This window comes from Arachis hypogaea, chromosome 15, assembly GCF_003086295.3.
Source record: "Arachis hypogaea cultivar Tifrunner chromosome 15, arahy.Tifrunner.gnm2.J5K5, whole genome shotgun sequence".
NCBI classification, from domain to species: Eukaryota; Viridiplantae; Streptophyta; class Magnoliopsida; order Fabales; family Fabaceae; genus Arachis; species Arachis hypogaea.
The window spans coordinates 88,073,496-88,099,749 of record NC_092050.1 but is presented as its reverse complement, the minus strand read 5'-3'; the positions used below and the strand labels follow the sequence as shown (position 1 = coordinate 88,099,749).

The 26,254-nt window shown below is 32.5% G+C and overlaps 2 protein-coding genes across 3 annotated transcripts; one reads left to right on the top strand and one right to left on the bottom strand.

Moving 5' to 3' along the window:
- The first annotated feature begins 16,515 nt into the window (after positions 1 to 16,515).
- On the top strand, positions 16,516 to 20,798 carry LOC112750396 (squamosa promoter-binding-like protein 6). Of its 2 annotated transcripts, XM_025799113.3 has the most exons (4): positions 16,516 to 16,719; positions 17,359 to 18,057; positions 18,308 to 18,444; positions 20,051 to 20,798. In XM_025799113.3, the coding sequence occupies exons 2-4, from the start codon at positions 17,402 to 17,404 to the stop codon at positions 20,653 to 20,655; spliced, it is 1,398 nt and encodes a 465-aa protein (XP_025654898.1). In that variant the 5' UTR covers positions 16,516 to 16,719; positions 17,359 to 17,401; the 3' UTR covers positions 20,656 to 20,798. The 2 variants fall into 2 exon arrangements, with proteins under 2 accessions (XP_025654898.1, XP_072072503.1); XM_072216402.1 differs by lacking the exon at positions 16,516 to 16,719 and having other exon boundaries at positions 16,777 to 18,057.
- Positions 20,799 to 24,284: 3,486 nt separating this feature from the next.
- LOC114925352 (uncharacterized mitochondrial protein AtMg00820-like) lies at positions 24,285 to 24,611 on the bottom strand. The gene is made up of 2 exons (XM_029292951.1): positions 24,530 to 24,611; positions 24,285 to 24,487 (listed from the first exon to the last, which is right to left on the bottom strand). Exons 1-2 carry the CDS (start codon positions 24,609 to 24,611, stop codon positions 24,285 to 24,287), a joined length of 285 nt encoding a protein of 94 aa, XP_029148784.1.
- Positions 24,612 to 26,254: the final 1,643 nt, after the last annotated feature.

The window sequence follows — 26,254 nt, the reverse complement described above, 5'->3', positions numbered from 1 at the left end:
AGTGAAACTGGCCAAAATGCCCTGGCATCAGATTTTAAGTTTGATGTTTCACCAAAATTTCATCATAAAATATATTCTCACCTACTGCATAATGCTAGCTTCAAGCATCTAGACGAACTAGTTAACTATTCTGCTGTTTCCTAGTTTTTAGTTCTATTGCTTTTGAAAAAGAAAAAGAGTTTCACACATGGTTAATCTGATGCATGAGAACCATTGGCAAGGTACTAAGTTTGGTGTTCACACACCAAAGTAAGTTCAAAGGCCCACAAATAATTCATGCATGCTAACCATTTTTCAAGTGCTTGGGGAACAAGCAACTTTCAATATCACTGCAGAGCACCATACAAACTTTTGGAAGATTTAGCATCATCAATCAAAGAGGTGAAAGAGGAATGTGAAGACCAGCAATGATGATGAGGAAGAGGACAGCAAGTAAACTCCAAAAGGTTGTATTGTTCATTATCAGATATTGTTGTGATTGAAAGTGATATTATACCCCTATCTGTCCTTCTGTCTAGTATAGTTTTTCTGCAATTCAATAATCAAAATGCTTGATCATTTACAACACTATACTCTCCAAACTTGTTTGCACTCAATATTTCAAAAATGCATCACATGAAAGTTCTTTGAAAAGAAGGATTAAGGAATTAAACAATTTTGAGGCAAGCAAAAGATTGGGAAAAGTGGTGGTTCTAGTTGTATGATTATGTATTGAGGTTGCATGCTTATGAAAACTTGCATGGGAGCTCATAGGCAGGACATAGAGTTCAAAGAAGTGTTGTGGAGATTCTCAAACATTTATTGATCCAAGAAGCAGCAAACAAAACAAAAGAAAATAAAGAAAATACAAAAATAAAAAGAACATGGCCCAAGGCTCTGAGCATCAATTACTAGGCAGAGAAGAAGAAAGAAACAAGAACTCAAAGAGTTGTTATCCTAGTAAATGCTTGTGGTCGAATTGTGTCAAAGAAAGAGGCTTGAGCAAGTAAATCCTTAGGGGTGCTTTAACACCTAATACCTTAAAACCAACTGGTTTAGGAGTATTGATTGAAAGCTTATCTAAAGAGCCGCTTTGAGACATGACACTTAGAGTCAAGGCCAAAGCACAGCAACTCTAAGCTGCTTCAAGGTGATTACCTATAGAGAGATCTCCATGATATCATTTGGATGAAAGTTCTAAGACCTAAGACTTCCAATATGTAAGGACTAGTAAGCACTGAAGCCCTTGCATGAGCATATAATTTAGAGTTCACCCCACTATCACTTAATCACTTCACTCACAGGATATTACAAGTTATTCTTCAATCCATCTCAATTGAAAGAACCTTTGAGCATAATTCCTTTCTTGCTTGGGGACAAGCAAGCTTTAAGTTTGGTGTTGTGATGACAAGTCATCTTAGCCTAGTTTCACTAGTCTTTTTCTTTTGTTTTCAATTGATTTTATGCACTTTCTTGAGCTATAAGTAAGCCAATTGGGTAGAATTTCATGTTTCCTTTGATTTAATCAACCATGGATAAATTAATGCAATCTCATGAGATTTTGTGCTATAATTGTCATATATTATGAAAGAATAACAATCTCATGATTTTGAGCATAGCTTTGATGTGCTTGGTTGATTAATGATAGGTGAAAAGAGCTTTGAAGAAGGTTGAAGAAAGAAGAAATGGCAAGGAGCAGGAGAGAACAAAAAGCTTGAGCAAAATCTTGCCTCAAACTTTAGCTCAAACTTTTGGAAGAATTGAATTCACCCTGGAGGGGCAAAAGCTTGCGCCAACGTTTGCCCTCAAGCTTTTAGGCAAACGTTGGCGCCACAACAAAACACCCAGGAGAGCAAAAGCTTGCGCCAATGTTTGACCTCAAGCTTTTAGGCAAACGTTGGCGCCACAACAAAACACCCAGGAGAGCAAAAGCTTGCGCCAACGATTGACCTCAAGCTTTTAGGCAAACGTTGGTGCCACAACAACATGAAGGGGTATACTTCCAACAAGAATAACTTGAGTTGTAGATGTCCAATTGAGGTGATTCCAATTGGGTTAGAAAGCTGACGTTCAGAGCTTTCCAACCATATATAATAGTCTATAGTGGATATAAAATTGGCAACTTGATAAGAGGGCAAAGTAGTACCCCAAGAGGCATGCAAGAGGGATCCACGTTTGGCTCAAAGTTTGACCTCAAACTTTGGCTCAAACGTGGATGGCAGCAAGGAAGGCTAGCTGATATGAAAAGTTTGAGTAAAAGTTTGACCTCAAACTTTTACTCAAGCTTTTCTGGTTCATGGCCCGGTTCACAAATGGGTTTCTCTCCAACTCCAAGAGCAATCAACAGAGGCTTTTGTCAACCCAATTCCATCAAGAGCAAAGGCCCAATTCAAGGCTTGAAGATCATTTGAAGAGAGTGTATAAATAGCTTAGAATTTGAGTTTTTAGGGAGCTTTTCCGTTTTGGTTTTTACTAAGTGATTTTGGGAGAGCTTTTGGTTAGAAGTTATTTTGAGATTTTGAGTGTTGGGGAAGGAGAATTTAATTCTCTTCCTCTTAGTTTTCTTGTTTTAAGTTTCATTTACACTTGTCTTGAATCTTGGGTTGAAGAATTGAGGAAATTCTGTCTCAATCTCATCTTGAGATCTCTCTGTTTTGATTTACTGCATCATTGAGAATTTGCGATTTCACTTCTTTTCTTCTATTGCTGGATCTTTACTTTTCTTGCAATTGAATTCTGAATTTGGATCTAGGAAGGCATTGAGATCTAGACTTGGTTATCTAGTCTCTTGAGTCCTGAGATCTACATCTTTCAATTTTAATTTCCTTGTTTCGTTGCTACACCAAGCTTATTTTCATTTTCATTTACGATCCGGTTTAATTGAATCCATCTTTTACATTTCTGTTTGTTGAATTTTACTGTTCCTTGTTTAATTTCTGCAAATCACACTCCCAATTCCCTTTATAATTCAAGCCATTTATATTTCTTGCACTCTAAGATTCTGCAATTTACATTTCTTGCGTTATAAGTTTCTGCCATTTAATTTCTTGATCTTTAAGATTCAGCACATTTACTTTCCTTCTCTTTCCTTTACTGCAATTTCCCCTCTTCCCTTTTACTTTTCATGCAATTTAGTTTCTGCAAATTACAAATCACTCAACCAAATCTTGATTCGCTTGACTAAATCAACCACTAAACTAAAATTGCTCAATCTTTCAATCCCTGTGGGATCGACCTCACTCACGTGAGTTATTATTACTTGATGCGACCCGGTACACTTGCCGGTGAGATTTAGGTGTTTTAGAAATTCGTTTTTCTACAAATTATCTCATCACTTACTAAAATCGACAATATTTTCGTCTATAATATGAGTTTGTGAATTTTAGTAAAATCGACAACATGGCCGTCGATATTATTATATAAAATTGGCAACGCTTTTGTCGATATTTAATTCAATAAAATCGACAAAATAACCGTCGATTTTAATAGTTATATTTGATTTAATAAAATCGACACAATGACCGTCGATTTTAATAGCTATATTTTTTTTAAGTATTTTTTCTATTAAAATATTATAATGGGACTAAAATGAAAAAATATTATAAGATGTAATAAAGAAATTACAATATGCATTCATAATTTCTAACACCTAGTCAAATATACAATGGGACTAGCTTTCTCTTTTGCATTGAAATAATTCTCTTCTCTGTCTTTTGATGCTGTACAAGATTTTTTTTGAATATACCATCATGCAGTATGAACACTGCTATTTATCTTAATTAGATTTTTATTGTTATTTGGTTGACTCTTTATCTTAATTGGATTTTTATTGTTATTTGGTTGACTCTTTATGTATAGCTATAAATCTTAGTTCACTCTGAACTAGTCAATGGCTCCTCGATTTCATTATCACATATGCAAGACCACCTCACTACAAAAACTTATGGATCCTCAGGTTTTCTGATGTCAAAAACTTTCTCAAAATAGAAAGCCATACAAACTCAAAGTAATATGGAGAAACAAAAATAAAGGGTTATCATCTTGCCTAACAGCTTCCAGCAGAAAAGTTATCTATATTATGGGAGATAGAAGAGTATTTATAAACTGATTCTTCGAATAGTTAGCTTATGTCTAACTAAAATCTTATTATTCATGGTCCACTTAATCATCCACATACTTGCATGCTTTCAAAGGAAAAAGATATAGGCAAATAAATAATATGAAACAGATATGCATTATAAATCTAAATCAGACTGCACCTCACGCATTTTTGTAAGCTCCTGATATTCTTCCTCGGCCTTCTTAATAGCAGGTAGGACCTTGTTTTCCATGAGATTTTCATAGTGAGCCTTTCCCTTAAATTTGTTTAGGAAAAAAATATAATTTTAAAAAAGAAACAAATGAAGATATTATCAAAATTTTTAAACAATAATAAAGAACAGTAAAAATGTATACATGTTCAGCCGACTCCAGTTCACTTTCAATTTTCCTACATTGATTCCCAGCCTTTCCAATCGTAGTAAATTTGTCCTCTGCTGACCCTACATTTGCCATGTTTTAACAAAGTATTATCCATATAACATCTTATCACTTTAAACAGCATAACTGACTCACATAAAAGAAACAATTATTACAATTCATACCACGCAGCTTGTCAAATTTTACTTTAAGATCCTTTGCTTTGCCCGATGCTTCATCCTTCCTTTGTCGAAGGGCTTCCAACAATATTTGTTCTTCTTCTAATTTCTTCTTGAATTCCTAGTGTTTATTATAAACGAAATATTGTTTGAACTTGGAAACAAAAACACCAAATCAAGCACTAAACCATTCTCTTCTTTTATTTTCCTTTTCCCCCCGGAACTTGCTAGTGTTGAAATAGAATAAAGAATAGAATGACTAATAAGAATTAAGAAATGAGGAGGGACCTTATAGTTTGCTGAATTTGTAAAGAGACTCAACATGGAATGCCATCCAAGCAAAATGGCTACGCCTGCCAACCAAACTATCTGATTCCAATATTTTTGAAAAGAGTGTCATAGAAGAATTAACTAAGTTTTAAAAATAAGTTACTACTTGCATCAAAATCAAGGTTGATACCAATGTGATAGCTTTATTTGAATCTCTAAATATTCAAGAAAGAAAACACTCGGAAGGAGTATTAAGTACATATGTTCTGCTATTCCAATCATGACCCTGAGTGAAGTAAACAACATAGTTGAATCTTTTTACCATGGATTAATCCACTAATAATTAACAGCAACTAAAAAAGGACAAGAAACTAAGGATTTGAACCTTACCCTCCCAGGCCAGCTGGTCTTTTTACATAACTAGCATTTTGTAAAGTTGGAGAATTGCTTTGGCTTGAGTCTTCCTCTCCTATGAACTTGGATCGTCCCATTGCAGCATACCCAAACTTGGCAATGTCATTATACCTGATAGTATTATTAGAAAGTCTAATTTTTAAGACAAACTCAAACATGACTTGAAGCACCAAATTAGTAAATTCAGAGCATAAATTCACCAAAATTCACCACATTGATACCAAAATTCAGTCATAAAACTGCATAAAAGATAGAAAACAATGAAAGTGTCAAATAATGACAATCTTACCTTGCTTTTGGTTTATACATATTTTAACCTCCCAAATGAAAAAGAAAGGCAAATTCAACAAACCCTTACCCACTATTCCTGCAATAGGAATCTGAGTAAGAACAAAAAAAAGATGAAAAGGAATTTGATTTATACGCAACAGAAAAAAGCAATAGATCACAAATGAATAGCTAATCATCAGGTTCAACAAAAATAAAATAAAACAAAAAAAATGAACAAACAAATAATATATAATCCCTTCAAAAAAACTCCAAGTAATCTAACTCCGCTACTACCTACCAAATCTAAACACAACCAAATAAGCAAAAGAAAACCAAAATAGAAACATCACACTAAAGCTTTCAAATAACTGCTATCATTAACAGAAAAAAAATCATTTCCAACGCTTTGGACTTTTTTACAATTTGCTGCAAAAATGTTGATAAAACCGTCATACAAGCACATACAAAAACCTGAGGTTAACTTTAACATCAGTTATACTGCAAATACCAACACTAATAACCACAACCATGAGTGACATTTTCACTTTCCTTGAGTAGTGCTTGCTGTAAAGGATCCATTCCATCACACAAACCACTGGAATCATGCTAGTTTTGATCAAATGAGATATTAAATCAAACACTCCTTAATCCTTGCTTAGAATTTTATATACACTAAGACTACTCTTCCCTACAACATAAATTTTATGTTTATCTCATAAAACTAGGGACATCTAAATTCTTATCACTCATCAGCATGAGGCAACTTCAACTGACCAACTTTTCAATGAATTAAAATAACCAAATTAAGCTAATCAGATATGATTTCTTTTTTGCATGTTGATATAAATACATATATATTCCTATTCCTATATAATTAACACAAAATCTTTATCTCAACAAGAATAGAAAACTTTAAACATAATCAGGTAGAGAAACATGTAATGCCTTTTAATTTATTTTTTAATAACTAGGTAGAGAAAATGATAGGATTCTTTTGGTCACACAGTGAATCCCAGCATGGAGGCAATAAAGATGGCTCGAACACACACTCCCTCATGAACTTGAATCACATTCACTAAGTCAAGGTAGCACCAATCATATCCATCATCTTCTAATAGATTCTAAATTAATTCACATAAACAACATTCAAACTTTACTTAGTTAACCACATACACTTCACAAAAATAATAGATCGCAATCAGATTGAAATTAAAAATTAATAATCATAATAATAATACAGAGATTAAAAGTTACAACAGGCTAAGTTGTATTATATATTTCAGAAACCACAAAATAAAAAATTACAAAATAAAGAACAATTTCCAACTAGGAAAGCTTCAATGAAAAAATCCACATACCAAATCAGCAGAAGAGCCTCCTTATAATGCAGCAACGAGAAAGTTTAACTCTGTTGTGGTTCATCAGTAAAGCTTGAAAGATGGCTTTGAATTCTGAAATTGATGAGTTTTAGGTCAATCATCAATGGAGATTTTGTATTTGTTGTGCGCGAGAAAGAAAAGATCAAAGAGACCAAAGTTAGAGTTGAAGAATGAAACTACAGACAGAAAAAGAGAGAGAGTAACTGAACGAGACTGACAACGGAGCGAGTATGACGAAGCGACGACGAACGCGAGAGCAACAGAGTGAAAACAGCGCGGCGGCACTGGAGAGGGAAGGTTGGTGAAATGGCGGAGGGGAAATGGAGAAGGCGTGAATTGGGGGAAAATGGTGAAATGGCGGAGGTAAAATGTAAGTGGTGAATTGGGGGAAACAAGGGACACGAGAAATAAACGCGGGTACCAATCTTTTGTTGATAAAAATTGACGACAACTTGGTCGATTTTAGTTAAAATAAAAATCAACATTCTAACCGTCTATTTTATATAACAAATCTACACCATTCATTAGATTTTAAAGAGGAATATTCATCATTTAAGTTTATCGACGACAAAGTGGTCGATATTACAAATATTAAAATAGACGGTGTTTCCGTCGATTTTAAAGAAAAAAAATTTTCCACCCACATTTCTGTCGATTATGTGACGATAATATTAAATTATTATAAAGCCACTAAAATAATAGACGACCTGGTCGTCGATTTTAATATTTCATTTTTAATTTAATTTTTTTATTTTATCGACGGCAAACCGTCGAATAATATCGACAAAACTATGGCCGTCGATTTTTAGCGTCGATAATTATGCTGTTTCTTGTAGTGGCATCAGCCACGCATACGTGTCGTTTGGATAATGCACTAACCACGCGTATGCGTCAGGTGGACGCTGTACATGATCACGCGCACGCTTCAGCCATGCGTACGCGTCAACACCAGCTTCTCAAATCTTTAATTCCTTGTGTTCCTTCCACTTTATCATGCTTCCTTTCCATCCTCTAAGTCATTCCTGCCCTATAAACCCTGAAATCACTTAACACACATATCACGGCATCGAATGATAATAAAAGAGGATTAAAAATTAGTAATTTTAAGGCCAAGAAGCATATTTTCATTCTTAAGTACAAATTAGGAAAGATTCACAAAACCAGGCAATTTATATGAATAAGTGTGAGAATAATTGACAAAATTCACTCAATTCAATTCAAAATAAACTATAAAATAGTGGTTTATACCCACAAAAATTAACACTTTGAACATTTATAATAATAAGCAGAGTTGATAGTGTATAAAATAAGAAAATCTATTGATACGCATTGTCTTAAAACTTTAGATCAAGAATTGGTATTTTGCCAATTATTATTGTTACACGCTTAACATAATATATTTGTATACTAGAAAATTTATTTTTAACGATTATTTATTTTTTCTAGTGATAATAAAAATAACAGCTAATATATTTATTGACAAATTAGATATTAATTGTCTTATATTTTATTGCTAAACAGTTTTAATGATAATTATATAATTATTAATAAAAATATTTTTAATGTTTGTAAAAAATATATAATTATTATTATAATATATAGTAATAATAACAAATATATAATTATCATAAAAATATAAATTAAATAAGATATACAATAATCACTAAAATAATTTTTGTTTGATAGTATTATAAAATGTGTTTGATTTTAATATATTGATAATATAAAATTTTTATTGAATCATCTAGTTAAATATATTTTTTTAGATAATTATTTAAGCATTAAAGTAAAAAGTAGCTACTTTTATTAATATGACAGGATATAATTAAATATACATTTAAAATTATTTTATATTAATATTTTATCAAGATTAATTTCTTGTAAGAAGTTTAAGATGGTAAATAATTGAGTTAAATATTTTATTAATATGAAAATATAAGCGTGGATAGGTTTTTCTTCGTTGACGTGGGTATTATATGTCTGATTTCAGACAATTGGTTATTAAGTTTCCTACGGACGACAAAGAAAATGACAGATTACACGATGAACATGATTGTCTTAGATGGTCCAGAAAGGTGGCCAACAATTGTATGATCTTATTATAATTTATAAGCATGCAAGGGTGCTATCTTTCTTGTTATTTTTTCTCCAACCAAATTTATTAAAGAGAAGTTTATTTAACTGGCTTTCAGCGTATGTTATAATTTATATTTTAAAAGCCATAGCTGAAATAAACGCCGCGTGCTAATATTATCAGTTCTACTATAGATCTAGCTAATATTTTATAATTATTTATTATATGAAAAAATTAGTCATTAATTAGATATGGTATGGAAATATATATTTTGATATTTATAAAAAAATTTAATTATTTTATAATAAGTTTAATTATTTTATTCTAAAATATTTAATTATTATGATGATAGACTAATTTGTTAAAAAATATATAAAATAAAATTTATAAGAAAAACATAAATTTGCAGTAAGGTGCTGAAAAATAGGTAACGGGAGACCAAAAGTGTTTGTATATGGCATGAATACTTTATCTTTTTAAAAGAAAAGCGACTAATTTGATTATTTTTACATAATAGTGACCAAAGAAATTAATCATATTAAATATATATAAAAAATCTATTACTAAATTAATTACTTATATAAAATATAAATTAAAATATAAATATATAATAATTAATTTAATAACTAATTTTTTTATGTAAAAATAATAGTATTTTTTAAAAAAAATATATAATACTGACTATATTCTTTTGTGTTCATACATAATTTATGAATATTGCTGTAGAGTTCAATTATTTGGTCATAAAAATTTTAAGTTGAAGTATATTATGTGTTCTTAACAACTTTTAACTAAGTTTCAACTTCACTTTTAGAAATAATTTTTTGACAATTAATTTAATCAATTTCTTTTTTTTTTTTTTGAGAAAAATTTCTAAACAGCTCTTATAATTATTTTAAAAGATAACGAATTTCTCAACAACAAAAAATATTCTTTTCGCCTCATGATCATTATTTTTATGAGATTGATTAGCCCTTCTGTCAATATTTTTTTTTTGTATTAATAGAATAAATATACATGACATGTTAAATTGTTGATTATTTATCCATCACGAAATAACTAGGATTAACAAATTCCTTTTTGTTGGAAATCTCGTTGTCTTTTAATAATAATTATTAGGGCCGTTTAGTTTTTATTTTTATTTTTTATTATCTTTTTTAAATAAATTAGCTAAATTTACTGTTTAAAACTAAAAAATATTAGTAATTTTTTAATTATTTTTACTTATAAAAATTAAATAAATGATACTCAGTGATTAACATGTCACATGAGTATGTTTTGAAAAGAGATCATTGACAAAAAAGTTAACTAGTCTCATGAAGTTAAATATCAAGTATCGAAAAGGATTTTTTTTTTTCAAGAGCTTTGTAGTCCTTCAATAAAATTATCAGAACTTGGGTTGGGTATTCACACTTTTTTTTTAACAATTTAATCCTTGTTTATATCCCCCTTTCGCGTGACATCTCCATCAGTGACTCGAACTGTCAGTTCTTTACTATGCACCACTTTCCTTTGTTGCCACTGTCGCCAGAGGCATTGCGGATGATGAAGGTGATTAGGAGAGGGACTACGACATCCGCAAATTCGCAATGTAGAGATTAGAGAGTCATTGTTCGTTGCTGTTGTTGCGTAACTGAATTTGAGGCATGAGATTTGAGATATAAAAGGTAACTATGTGATTTGCTATGAGAATTTAGTAGCAACTTCGAAATTTAGGAATTTGGGTGAAAATAGAAGTGGGAGAACTATGGCTATGATGGTGGTTGAAATTTTTATCAGTGGTGGCAATTAATGGTGATGGTGGTGGTAACAATAGCTAGCTATGAGTGGTTACGATAGGCTCTGTGGCTAAGTTAAAGCTATGGGTTAGGTAACGTTGTTGATGATGATGATGATGATGATGATGATGATGATGGATGGATGGATTGATTGAGAAGAAGTGAGTTGGTAGAGGTAGTGTCATAGTGGTGAACTGGTAATAAAGAATTGATGATATTGTATGGTACTTATGAGTAAAATTGATAAAAAAAATTTTGAGTAAAAAAAATATCTTTAAAGTAAAATTAAAGCTTATCTAAAATGTTAAAAGACAAAATCAAAATAAATTAAACATTAAAAATATTTTTTTAAAATTTAAAATTATTAAATACAAAAAATATATTTTACCCAAAATTTAATTATTCAAGTTTAATTATTTTGATGGTGGATTAGTGTAGGATAGATAGTGTAATATTTTGGGTGATGGGTGGTAGCCTATGATTATAAAGCAATGATATTTCGCTAAATTTCTGTGTCCATGTGTGTCAGATACATTTTAGATACAATATCTGTCGACGTTTATCTGGCATGAATATTTTTTGTGTCCAATCGTGTTTTAATAAAAAAAGGGTAAAGTATAATTTTTTTTCCTAAAGTTTGCTAAAAATTTTAAAAATATCCCCAAGTTTTTCTTGTTTCAATTTTGTCCCAAAAATTTTTTATTTGCATCAAATATATCCTTGACAACTAAATTTTAAAAAATTTAGGACTAATCTAACAATAATGCATGATAAATATATTAGATTTGCTTATGTTAAAGGTTATTCTTCTAGAGTTATTCCTGAATTGGTCATAATTTTTTTTGAAAAATTAGTCATTATGAGTAAATTTGATGCAAATCGAAATCTTTTAGGATAAAATTGAAACAAAATAAAACTTAAGGATATTTTTGAAATTTTTAGCAAACTTTAAGAACAAAAAATATATTTTACCCATAAAAAAATAAAAATTTTTCTCCAAACATGCTTAGACATATCTAAGTATCATCACGTCTTAGCGTGTCCAGTCATATTCTTAATATTTATATTCTAAAATGAGTTTAAAAATAGTATATATTATTAATTATGAAAATAAAAAATATTTTAAATATTTTAAATAATTAAATAAAATCATTACAAATAATTAAAAAATTAATTTATATTTAATATTATTAAAATATCAAAATATCATTATAATTTATTTAAAATATAATATATATATATATATATATATAGTTTTGTGTCTTATAAAAATTTATCATTTGTATATTTGCATATTCTATATCGTATCGTATTATGTATCTATAAGCCTCGGTGTACGGGCATTATAGGTGTTGGCTGTGCAAATAAATAGAACGAGTAAACTATCAAAATGGTACCTGAAAGTTTCTAACAAAACGAACTCCCAAAAAATACTAACCACAAAAAAATTCTTGAAAGATTTAAAAACACGAAAAAAAAATTATATATTAAATATATATTTTAAAAAATGACTTTATAGGTCAAATTTTGATTCAAATTTTTAGAATCATTATTAGAAAAATAAGATTTTTTCATCTTTAAAATTTGGTAAATTTTTTTAAGTAAATTTTTTTAAAAAATTTATTATGAATGACCACATTTTTTACAAAAATAAAAAATCTACAGATTGAATTTTACTCCGATTTTTTTTGTGCGCCTTCTAAATATTTATTCAAATGTTGTCACAAAAATTTAGATCTAATGAATAAGTCATTTGTTAAATATAAAAGTTTTTTTTGTTACTGACAAAAAATATTATATTTATTGGTTCTTTTTATCGTATTTTCAAATCATTTAGAGATTGTTTTGTCGATAACATCTTTTAAAAAAAATTATTAGTTATATAAATCTTTCGAATACCGAATTGATAATTAACTTTAAATAGAACTATAGAAGCATATGAAGTGGTATTTTTTATTTAAATATATTAAAAAATATTTTTTTATTGAAATAAATAATTTTAAAAATTATTAGGAAAATACATAAGATGACTTATCTCGTTTACAAGATAGTGTGAGTGACATGTGTATATCTCGTTTACAGTATAAACGAGATAAACTTATCTCGTTTACACTGTAAATGAGATAGGACTGAGTGAGGCATATATATAGATTTCGTTCACAGCGACTTATTGGGCCCCATTTCCAACATTTCCACCACTTTTTGCTCTCTTCTACCCTTTTCTGACTATATTATTGAGTAAGACAAAGATGGCGTGTGCAGATGCACGTGATTCGGACATCAATCGACTGAAAGCGACATGGCACGTCGTCGAGGCAATCTGGTTAGTTTTGTTATTTCAACGTTTATGTTATCCCATATATGTATAGCCATGGTTAGGATATTTGCCAAAAATTAGAATACAATTTATGGTTTAGGTGGCTAAATGTATTGTTAGCAATAAGTCCTGATAACGTATGATTTTAGGAATGTAGTTCTAAGATTTTTGTAATTATGTTTTTAAGTACATAATTATTAATTTAGATATTGAATGTTGGGGCACATGTTTTTCCAACCTTTGAAATTAATTTATTAGTTACATGTTTCTTAATTTATTAATTTAGTTATTAACTATCGAAGTAAAAGTTAATTTTTAAGTGAACAATTATGTAATTTTGTATTTAACTAAATTAAATTATTAAGCAAAAGTTTGTTAATTAGATTATTAATTGCTTTAGTCAATATTTTTATTTTAAGTAACGTTTTGAGAAAATATTTATTAATTAACTAAGTAAATATTAATGTAAAAAGTTTTATTTACGTAAATTCAGTTAGTACATATGTGTAAATTTTTGTTAAATAAATGTATATAATAGTTAACTCAGTTTATTATGTCAATACACGTATATAATATTTTTTTAATTGTGATCATTTATTTTTTGTCAAAGACCTCGCTTATTTCTGCTCGGCGAGTGAGTCGCAGGCTTCCACCACCAGACGTTGTCCTCTCATATTTGAGGAAGGCTGGCTTTGGCGACACGGTGCCTCTTGGGGACTTCTTCTTTGACAACTCCCTAATCACGGCATTCGTGGAGTGCTGATGTCCGGAGACTCACGTGTTCCACCTGCTGTGGAGTGAGGTTACTATCACCTTGTAGGACGTTACGTACCACCTCGAATGGCTCTAACTCATTAACGACAAACACTGGAACTCGTCTATCACAATGAGTAACACGTATCTTCGGGATCCCCTCTCTGTTCTTTTCAGCGTCTGCCATCAGCCATCAGGAGAAATGATTTCTAGCCACCAGTTGTGCCTATGCCTCCTTGCCTTTCGCGACGAACAACTTCTGCAGCCACTCGTATGTGTATCGTACGATCGTAGAAATTGGCAATTATCGTGTACCCTTGAGCACTGCATTGATCCACTCCAAGAGATTTGTTGTCATGTGACCAAATCGGCGACTGCTGTCGCAGTGTTGTAGCCATATTTCTTTATTGAATCTACCAGCTTAGTTCGCCATCTCTCATGATAAACTTCTCAAGGCATCCAAATACCACTTGTATCCAGCTTTTCTTGGACAATAAGCAGCGTTTATGAGGTATCGCTTACCCTCGACGAACTTGAAGCGAGACATGAAATTTGCGGCCATGTGTCTAACACAACAAGCATGGAACGCTTGGGAGGTTGCCAACCACTATGGCCCTCAGTGCAGCCCTGATCACCTAGGATCTATCAGAAATAATCAATAGGCCTTCCTGTAGGGTGACATGTCATCTCAAATTAGTCAAGAAGAAAGACCATGACTCCGTACTCTCAGACTCCACAATTACAAAAGTAATAGGAAGAATATTGCTGTTACCGTCTTGTGCCACTGCAATAAGCAACGCACTACTGTGTTTTCTATACAAATGCGTGCCATCGACAGAAACAAATGGCTTGCAATGCTTGAAAGTCTCAACACAGGACGAGAAGGCTCATAATACTTTGTCAAACATGCTACAGTCGCAGACCATAAGGTGCTCATCATAGTAAGGTAACGCCCTGAACTCAAATATTGGTCTGGAACAATAACTCTGCAGTGCTTGTAGCAGCTTCGACACCTTATTGTATAACTCCTCCTAATCCCCGTATATTTGCGCAATTGCCTTTTGCTTCGCCATCCAAACCTTTCTATATGAGGGTTTGAAGTGATAGTTTTTCCCGAACTGCATCCTGCAGAACAGGAATGCTAACGGATGGGTTGGACTGTATCAACGACAAGATGACATTGCAAATGAGGCTGTTGTTCAATTGTCGATGGTCTTGAGACATGGTGGGTGCTAAACACGTATGTGCTCCACCAACCCTCCGGACCTCCCTAACGAAATAAAACATTCATGGTTAAAAGCTCACCAGATATAACAATCATAAATGAGTAAATATGCCACAATTAAACTTGACTTCACCAGTATCCGAGGTTTTGTCGGAGGGCTACACGGAGACTCCAGGGACATCTAGTTGCAGCTTGGCGGCAATGCACATGATACTTTAATCGGTTCGATTTGACCACTCGATACTCAGCAGTTTTGTGAATGCTGTAGTTCTTCACATCCTGCATCACTGCATCTCTGCTTTTGAATTTGTGGCTGACCCCAAATTTTACATCACCGTCTAAGTTGTAATCGTCTTTTTCGATGTTGGAAAATAGAGATTTCTCATGCATCGCATCTAGATCTAATGCATGATAGTGACTTGGTACATCTGATAGAGCCGGAATCGGGATAGGGGGGAGGCAAAACATAGTGCACCGCTGCCTCCGCCGGCATCTCTGGTATGAACTCCTCCTCCTCATCATCTTCAGAAGAACCACTCTCGTTGCTATTCGCAACATACTCTTCGTCGGAGTCTTCATCATCTACGTCCATGTCTTCCACTGGACTAGCAATATGAATCGGGGGTGGTGCGAGAGGTGGGTTATCCTAATTCCTACATAAATGTCAAGTGGACGGATCCACCACCACCAACATCACCAACCTCGACGGAAAGCTCCATCACTTGTTTTGATATGATTCTCCCATGGATGTCAAACATGAGGTGCACATGCTCATCGTCCTGAAGTCGAAACAGACGAAACCGAAAAATTTTGTTTTCCAACGATGCCAGCAACCTCTGCCCCACCCTTTCGATCTCTTTTCTCCCTACACCACCAAGGTTACTCAATATCAGACTCTTAAACTCGGACAAGGAACTTACTCGCCGAGTGCACAATAGTAACGGATTATCACACTTGAATATCACCACATTGTTACTGTTTCTCATACGATGATTGAGATACACACAGACAACTATATATCCGCTACTACTGGACATTTTTTTCCTATTTTTTGGAAGAAAAACATAGGACAAAAAGATATGAAAAATGTGTGTGAAGAATGCTAAGTGTTGTACATCCTTTTATAGCTGTTGAAAATTTGTCTTACTGTATCTCGTTTACACTGTAAACGTTATAATTTATCATGTGTCTCGTTTACAGTGTAAATGAGATAAGTTTACATGTATCTTGTATACATGTATCTTGTTTGGTTTACAATGTATACGAAATATGTACAAACTTATTTCGTTTCCACTGCTATCTTACGTATTTTCATAATAATTTTTAAAATTATTCATTTCAGTAAATAAAATACTTTTTAATTTATTTAAATAAAAAATCCTTTATGAAGTATGAAGTGTCCTCTACCGGAATTTTAATTGGTGTCTCGAATGCTACTAAAAAAGACCCTCAACATTCAACGACAATGCCTTTGTCGGATTTGGTAGAAGAAATCATGTTGACTCACGCTACTCCCTCCACTTCTTCAGCGTTTCCACTCACTATTCCAAACCCCAAAAGCAAAAAATAACTCTCTCTCTGGTGTGCCCAAAACCACTCACAGGGTGCCACCCCATCTCTCAGGTTACTTCAAAGATAGCATTTTTAATTTTTAATGTTTTTGCTGTTTGGTTTCATTTCAATGAAACTGTATTGATCGAACATATAGAATCCTAGCATAGCATATTGAATTTAGTGATATATTCCTTTATGCCTGCTTCTTTCATGGGAGCATTATTTTTTTCTTTTAATTCTACTTATTTTCTAGTTTTTCTTCCTTCCTTCCTTTCTTTCTTTCTATCTTATTCAGCTGAACGGTTTTAGCTTCCAGCATATTTATCCTTTTCATTAATGCGATAAGGCTTTGAACTTGAAAGACATGATTCTACTCTTATAATCTGGGTTTCAATCTTCGTGGTTCCTTCGCACAGTTCGAAAAGCTTGTGACTTTTGGATGCTGTTTTTGGCATCGTTTAATTAAGAAAGTGGGATCTGAGTTTTTTTTTTCTCTTATGGGGTTAAAGTTCTTGTTTTCACATTTGTATCAGGAAAATTGTTATTACTACTATTATTATTTTCCTTGTGCTTGATGCTTTTCTTCTTTCCCTATTGTTCATTTAGTATATTAACTTTCTGTTTATGCCTGATTTTGCTGTCAATAATTCAATATACACTTTGATTTAAGCAAAGGAATAATTTATTTTTATTTGTGTTGTGGTGTAGGATTTCTTCAATATTCCATAGCGTCTACAACTTCAATTCAATAATGGAACCTTGGAGTTATGTTACTGATGAGAAAGGATATTTGTTTTCTGATGAAATGGATTTTTCACTTGATGCTTTTGTGAGAAGTAGAAAGGCAATGACTGAATGGGACAACAAAGCCTCTTGTAACTTCGAGAGAGGCGGTTTGAATTCGGAAAGAGAGGTAGTTAGGAGCATGGAATTCGTAGACTTGGGGTTCCCGGATTTGTTCCGAAAGCCCTTTGAGCTAGATAGTAATTTGAGTAGAAGAGGGAATACCTCTGCTCAAGTTATTGACTTGGATTCTTTTCTTGGGGAAGAAGAATCCGAATCAAAGCATTTGAGTTCTTTAGGTGAATTGAAGGCTCACGATACGTCATTGATCGATCTGAAGCTAGGGAGAATAGCAGATTGTCAAGCTGCAAGCAATGATAAAGTTGGAAATGAAGGGTTCACTTTAATACCAATGCAACAACCAAGTCCGACCACACTGGCAAAAAGAGCTCGCACTTCATGCTCGCCGAATCAGACTCCTGTATGTCAAGTTTATGGTTGTGACATGGATCTTAGTTCCTCAAAAGATTACCACAAAAGGCACAAGGTTTGTGATGTTCATTCCAAGACAGCTAAAGTTATTGTTAACGGTATTGAACAGAGATTTTGTCAGCAATGCAGCAGGTCAGTAAATTTTGGATTCCTTTGGTTCTTAATACTTTTATTTCCCTACAATGAACCTAGTCAAATTAATATAGAAATTGAAAAATAAGTAATTAATTAAGTTGTGATAGATAATTGTACATTATTTGACATAGATGAACTGCCTAATGCCTTTCAGTTGAAATATCTTGGTTTTGAGTTTAGTTTTTGCAGAGTGAACTTTAATCATTATCTATTGATTGAATCAAACTTTTTTGCGTTCTTATATTAGGTTCCATTTGTTAGCTGAGTTTGATGATGGTAAGCGCAGCTGTCGCAGGCGTCTAGCAGGACACAACGAACGGCGAAGGAAACCTCAGTTTGATTATATGACTAGTAGGCAGCATAAGATACTTCATTCGCATCAAGGTAATAAAATCCTAACAGAATATTAACTCAAAAGTTTTGTTCTTGGGAAGTTCTGGATGCATGTTTTGCCACACCATATCTCATCCCTTATGAGTGCAATCTTGGGAAGTTGGCACACTAGATTAGATACGCTGATATGCAAATAGGATGTCTTGCTTTCTTCATGTGTTTGTGTCTAAATACACGTGCTGTTCAACATGTATTCTGTATAGATAACTGATTTGGTGGTTGATTTTTAGTATACACGTAGCATGGTTGAATTTTTCCATTATAGTTCAGAATTAGAAACTTTCTACATCAGAACGTATTCATAAATTGTAACCATATTGCTTAAGATTTGAAGGTACAACTACGTGTATACCTATACATAGAGAAGGACTTCCTGTATAACAAAGATTTAATTTATTCTTAATTAGTTAGAAAATCAATTTGAAAACTGCTGTATTTTGTCATTTACTCTTTTGCTTATTTGGTTATGTTCTTCCATGCACTTTTGTTTATGGTTATTATATTTGTCTACAAGCGTAAAAATCTCTTTCCCAGATCCTCAGGGTACAAGTATAAATCAGTTTTGGCATTTTATGTTAGGTGTCTTTGGGCATATACTATAATATCATGCATTTTTCACACCATAAGTCTATAATAGCATATATGTCATTAACTTTGTCAAATCTTACATCACTAAATTGATAATATATGTTTGATCACTTATGTGTGATAATTTATTCTGTAATTTTTTAATGAAATATTCTGTAATGACAATGAAGTCATCTCCATAAGATAGTGAAATGTGTCGTGCCAAAACTATAAGAAATTTGAGTCAACTCTGGCATAAGGTGATTGAATTGGCTGCATTCATTCTTTTATGCTCCCTGCCCAATGAAGTTTTGGCAACATCAAAGCAATTTTCAAAATGATACAATTCCTGTCATGAACTAAATTTAAAATACCTTCGTTTTAGAAAAGATGGCATTTTGGTTTTCAAATCTTTCTTTTATTTTAGTTCCTTTTGTTTCTTTTAAAAAATATATCAGACAAAAGAAGCACTTATAGATTCTTTAAAATATGTTATCTCTCTATCCTCTTAGTTACCGTGGTCCCGGTGAATGATGTGGACCACTTAACAAGTGTGTGTGTTTTTTTTAGTTATGCAATTATGTGTTTTGCATTTCCTCTAGTATTTTAAAGATTAGTTCAATTCATAGTTTCAAGAATGGTAAAATAAAGATTAATAAATGTTTTACTAAACAAGGGATTAAGGATTGAAGATGCTGTAGTTAAGATATATTATATAATATCTGTGCATAATTTTTACTGAGGAGTGCTAGGGGGCCAGCACTTTTGTTAAATTTTGGCCAGCACTTAACCATCAAAAGAAAATTGAATGATTCTACACCATTAGATGCAATCTCACACCATTAAAAACATCATTGATGGCTAATTGATGGCTAAAAACCACAAAATCTGCTGGTCCCCTAGACTTTCTCACTTTGACTCTTGTCGACTAGCTTTTAAGAGGATAATTGGAAAAATCGCTCTGAGATATTTGTTTTCTGACGAAAAGAGTCTAACAACTTGGTTCTCTTTACGCCAAATGTGTTTGCAGGTGCAAGATATATGGAATCTTCCTTACAGAAGAGGCCACAATTTTCATTTCCAGACATATTTCGATGTGGCACCCTTTTCCCTGCAAAGTATGATAAAATCTCTCAGAATGGCAATGTCAAATTAGAAGAGGAATTTATTTTCAGCCCTCAATTCGCAGCACCGGTCGCGCATGGTCAGGAGTTATCTAGCCGTGCTCTCTCTCTTCTGTCAGCTCAGTCACAGATTCCGTCGTGCCACTCAGAAGAAAATCCTGTAGCCAGCTCCTTTAGTTTTCACAGCATCTCTGAAATGCCTTTGGATATAAGCAATGAGGGTAAATACGTTGTGGACGAGTCCTTTCCGTGCGAGATGAACCATAAAGAATTTATCAAGAGTGAATCGGCAATGCTTTCTGATGCCGGCCACCCTGATCATCGAGCCATTAGTGATGACATTTGTCAAGCATCAGACTTATTCAATGTCAAACAACATTGTTCGCCCTTGGAACATGGATCCACTGTGGACTTATTCCAGTTATCATCCAATCTTGAAAGGGTAGAGCAGAAGAGAAATTCTGTTTCGGTAAAGTGGGAAAATGAGGACTCTTGTTTCCCAGCATTGTAAAAGGCTTCTTTTAACCCTCAAGTGTTATTAACATAATCCAATTTATTGAGTGTTTTTCATGGCCCTTTTTTCTCATTGAATTGATGCACTAATGTCATAGTTTAAATTTTAGAAAGTGATTGGTAGATGTTGCAGATATTTTAGCTAACCATGTTAATAGATTTCACATTGATTATTGTGGTAGGAATTGAATTGTTTCCGATTATTGTTTAGTGAACTTCCATCAAATGGTTGGCGTGGAGCAAAATGAGTTTTAAATGAATATTATTAAAATTATGTTTATGTAGTCTTAGGCTTTTCATTTCATGCAATATGCCACTAAGCCAGATTATGTTCCACAAGAAAGTTTCAAATAATTATCAACCCTAGGGCATGTTTGGTTTATCTGTTTTATTTTTAATATTTTTGAAAAAGTAAAAATACACAATAAAAGATATATATATTTATTTTGACTATTTTCCTGGACTTGAAAAAAAAAACCTGTTGATTATAGTTGGGAAGGTACATTCGAGGAGACTGAATAAGATGCAAAATAGAATCAGTACACAACAAAAGTATATATAAATAAATATGATTTATGCTAACTCAACTTTATAATTTAAGGTTCTTTTTTCTGTTAGTTGGCTCCTTGGTGGTCCAAGGGAAAAAGATAACCATGTTTAAGACTGGATAAGTTTTTCAAACACATTTCTTTATTAAATAATAAAATAATATAATATAATTATACTCCAGCATTAATGTTTTTTATATATACTTTGAGGCTGGTGCCACCTTTTGTTTTTCTTCGAGGGTTTAAATAACCTTTTAATTCATAAAAATACTTTCCTTTTTTTAGGTCCCTCTATTTAAATTCTTGTCTTGAAAATCTTATTTTAGTTCTTAACATTAATTTATTTTGTTAAATTGAATATGTCCAATACTCAATAATAATAATAATAATAATATACATAGAATATAAAAAGGGTGTATAATATATCTGCAATTATATTTTATTTAAATAATATTTTTAAGTGGTGATACCCATAAGTACATAACACACGTTATTTAATTTTTACTCTTTCGGCATACTTTATACACTTTTATAGTAGTACCCATTATTAAATATTGGTGCGACAAGTTAAATGTTAATTATTGCTATATCATAATATAAACCCTAAAACCTGATGCAAGAAGTTAACTAAACAAATAAATAGCAAAATCCGAAGCTGAAACAAAAAAATTAAAGCGATGAAAACAAAAGCATATGTTTTACTGAAACCAAAGGCTTATTTAATGAAGTTTTTTAATGGTCTCCTAAAGTTTAATGGGGGTGTTCTTGACCAAGCCAAAATAGAAAGAAATTGTTACAAGTGGGTTACCATTTTTGTGTTATTTGAAGTGAGGGAATCTCCTTTACAGCCTAACCACTGGCATAAGAAATTAGGCTTAGGTTATATAGCCAACCCAAATAGATAGATTGATAGAATAGAAACTTAATGAATAAAGCCACAAAATTCCCAGAAGTAACACCAACCACTGTCTTATTTTTTAAAATTTGCATGCAGTGCAAGTTGATCTTCTTGTAAATGGATTCCATCATCACAAAGCACATAATGGTTGCAATATATAATCATGAATTCTAAATAATATTCTGAGCAGCCAAATTCACGTGTGGTCGGTCTAGTCTATACATATACCTACCAGAGAATCTCAATAATATATTTAGGAAAAATAAGCTTCCTTCACAATAATAGGTAATATTAAATATGACATTTCATATGATTATACTTTTATCAATATCAAAATTTCTAGAAGGTAGATAATCTTGATCAATAATTAATTAACAAACTGACTTTTTAACTATTAATTTTTCTATATACAAATACACATATAAATAATATAATTTTTATCTATCTTATACAACCTATAAATACGGATAAACAAAAACACATGAATTTATTATATTTTATATCTCTTTTATTAAATTGACTATATATCGACTAAAAAACTATTAAAAAAAGATTATTTACAGTAAAAAAATTAATAAAATAAAAAAATATTTAATTATCTTTACTTTTATAATTTGTATTATGTATGAATTTATTATCTTAATTTATTTAATAATGATTAGATCTTTATTTTTTTTAATTTTAAGAACTTATTGTTTTACAATAATTTTTTTTTAGTTTTTTACGTGAAAGAATAGGAAAATAAAAGAATTGTGAAAAAAAAAGATGAAGAAATTTTATTGATTGTTGATTGATTGAATTGTAAACTATGAAGGTAAAACTAAGTATATATAGAGTATTGGCCTATGAAAGATAAAAGTAGATAAAGATAAGATAGAGATAAAGATAAAAATAACTATAAGATAAGATAAAGACTAAATTATAATTTAATTTGTGTATTCTGTTGGGCTGAATTTGTGGGCCGTGAGACGTCTTTATTGTTGTCATGTGCTAAGGTAGAAGAGTGGTTTAATACACCCCCGCAAGCTGGAGGATGAAAGATGTCAAGAACACTAAACTTATTCAGATTAAGATGGAAAGGTTGAGGAGACAAAGGCTTGGTGAAGATGTTAGCTAGTTGCCTAGAAGAGGGAATTGGGAGAAGTTTCATCACTCCAGCTTGAGCTTTTTGTCGAACCAAGTGACAATCAACCTCTAAATGTTTGGTCCGTTCATGAAAAACTGGGTTAGCAGCAATATGAAGAGCACTATGATTATCACAATATAAAACTAGTGGGCGGATAGGAGAGATGTGTAAAAATTATAACACATTTAGTATCTATTGAAGTTCACAAGTTGTGTTGGCAAGTGCACGATATTCTACTTCCGTGGATGAGCGGGCAATGGTGGTTTGTTTCTTGGTCTTCCAAGAGACTAAAGAACTACTTAAGAAGAAACAATAACCTGTTAAAGATCGCCGAGTGTCAGGACATCCGATCCAATCAGAGTCACTGAAGCCGAGAAGCTGAATTTTTGATTCCCTTGGAAAGAAAAGTCCTTTGTCGGGACTAGTTTTCAGATATCGTAACACATGCTTGGCAGCTTGAAGATGAGATTCAGTAGGAGATGCCATTAATTGACTTAATTGTTGAGTGGCATACATAATGTCCGGTCGAGTAGTGGTTAGATAGATAAGATGGCCAACCAAACGACGATATACAAAAGGGTCGGATAGCAGGGGACTTTTGTCTTGATATAGTCTTGTGGTACTATCCATTGGAACAGAGGCAGGTTTAGCACCTAATAAACCAGAATCCTCCAAAAGATCAAGACAATATTTTCACTGAGATAAGCAAATTCTCTTCTCTGATTGAGCAACCTCAATACCCAAAAAATATTTTAATGGGCCCAAGTCTTTAATTCGGAAGTGTTGGTGCAAAATAGACATAATGACAGCAAGTTCAGAAATGGAATTACTAGTGAGAACAATGTCATCAACATAGACTAAAAGGATAGAAATTTGATCACCAATGAATTTGACAAATAAACTATAATCAGATGAGGTCTGCTGATATCCATGAGATAGCAAAAGATGAGAAAGTTTGTCATACCACATACGACTAGATTGTCGTAAACCATACAGTGACTTTAGTAGCTTACAACATTGATTCGGTTGAGGAGATATAAATCCGGGTGGTAGAGTCATATAAACATCCTCAGAGAGATCCCATGTAAGAAAGCATTATTGACATCCAACTGATGTATAGGCCAATGCTTCATAGAGGCCAATGCCAAAACTAATCTAATGGTGGCAAGCTTGACAACAGGGGAGAAAGTTTCCAAGAAATCAACACCTTCAGTTTGAGTGAACCCTTTAGCCACAAGGCGTGCTTTATATCGATCAACTGAACCATCAGGCTTGCGTTTGATGCGATAGACCTATTTACAGCCAACCGGCTTAACCCCTGCAGGGCAATCAATAAGACGCCAAGTTTTGTTCAGCTCAAGAGCATCCAACTCATCTTTCATAGCACTACGCCAATTAGAGTGTTGATTGGCGTCCTTAAAAGACTTTGGCTCAACGCCAGAATGTAGAGATAAAAGAAACTTTTTATGTGAAGATGAAAGAGAAGAAAAAGACATGACTGAAGATAAAGGATACTTGCACTTTAAGGGAGATTGATTTGTAGAGATGAGAGAGGAATTACACAAGTATTCAGAGAGATATGCTGGAGGTCGGTGAAGCTGGTCGGAATGACGAGGATGGGGTTGCTCAGGTGGTAAAGAAAGTGACGGGGGATGAAAAGGTGATGGTGGACTGGTGTCTAGTGTTGAAAGTGATTCGGTGGTCATGGGTTCAACTTGGTTAGGAAACGATAGTGAGGAAGAAGGAGAGGTTGTTGGAGAAAATAAAGAACTAGGTGGAGTTGGGTCAATGGGTATAGGTGAGGGTTCAACTGGAAGACTAACTGAATCTTATTTTTGAAAATGTGTGTTTGGTAATGTTGGGCTGAGTGTCTGGAATTGGACATTTTTTGTGTTTAAGGGAAAGATCATTTCATAAAAAATGACGTTTCTAGAAATCTCAATTTTTTTTATCTTCTAAAACATAAACAATGTACCCTTCAAAACCAGGTTGAAAGCCAATAAATACAGCCTTTTTGGCTCTTGGATCAAATTTTGATCTGTTTGCCATTTGGGTAGAAACAAAACATAAGCATCTAAAAATTTTAAGGTCATGATAATTTGGTGGATGATTGAATAAAATCTCAAATGGTGTTTTAAAATTAATTGCGGATGATGGAACTCTATGAAGTAAATAAACAGCATGTCTAACAGCATAAGACCAAAAAGATGATGGTAAATTAGATTGAAACATAAGAGCACAAGCTATATCCAAAATATGTTGATGCTTGCGTTCTACCCTTCCATTTTGTTGAGGAGTTTCAACACAACTACGTTGATGAATAATGCCCTTTGAAGCATAAAAACCAGGTAAAATAAATTCTGGTCCATTATCGGAACGAATAGTTTTGACTTTGGAGTTGAATTGTGTTTCAATTAAAGTAATAAAATTTTTTATTTGATTTTGCACTTCTCCTTTTGATTTTAATAAGGTAACCCATGTAAAGCGGCTAAAATCATCAACAATAGTAAAAAAATATTTATGATTATGAATAGAATTTTGTCGAAACGGACCCCAAATATCAAAGTGTAATAAATCAAAACTTGCATTGGCTTTGTTAAAACTTTGAGAAAAAGAAAGTTTCTTTTGTTTAGAAAGATGATGTTGAGTTAAGAAATTAATTAATAGAATTGATGATGACAAACATTTGATTAGTGGGCTAATCACCCAATTAGTTTTGATTATATTTGATAAGTAATGCAGGCTAAAAACAAGTGTTGCAGCAGCCCAATATCAAACAAAAGATATATGCTAATGGGCTGAATGGTAAGTGAAAATAAAGACAAGCTCAAGTCATTCATCTCAAGCAAAATTCTTCAAAGAAGCAAGGCAAGGCACCAACGGGCTGAACTTGAGAAGAACCCGATCCAAGCCCGAATTGATTTTCAATTCCCTCCATCTTGCCTTACCAGAAGCAACGTTCCTCTCCTCTCTAATCAAGTCAAATCAAAGCTTCAGAAAAGTAAGAAAGAGAAAGAGAGAAAAA

What these genes read in the sequence shown, in the direction of transcription:
- LOC114925352 (XM_029292951.1), bottom strand. Translation starts at nt 24,611, where the DNA reads ATGAAAGATGAGTTGGATGCTCTTGAGCTGAACAAAACTTGGCGTCTT. An exon ending in AGGGGTTAAGCCGGTTGGCT is followed by an intron (nt 24,488 to 24,529) that starts GTAAATAGGTCT and finishes CTGATGGTTCAG; the next exon opens with TTGATCGATATAAAGCACGC.
- LOC112750396 (XM_025799113.3), top strand. Translation starts at nt 17,402, where the DNA reads ATGGAACCTTGGAGTTATGTTACTGATGAGAAAGGATATTTGTTTTCT. An exon ending in TTTTGTCAGCAATGCAGCAG is followed by an intron (nt 18,058 to 18,307) that starts GTCAGTAAATTT and finishes TTCTTATATTAG; the next exon opens with GTTCCATTTGTTAGCTGAGT. An exon ending in GATACTTCATTCGCATCAAG is followed by an intron (nt 18,445 to 20,050) that starts GTAATAAAATCC and finishes ATGTGTTTGCAG; the next exon opens with GTGCAAGATATATGGAATCT.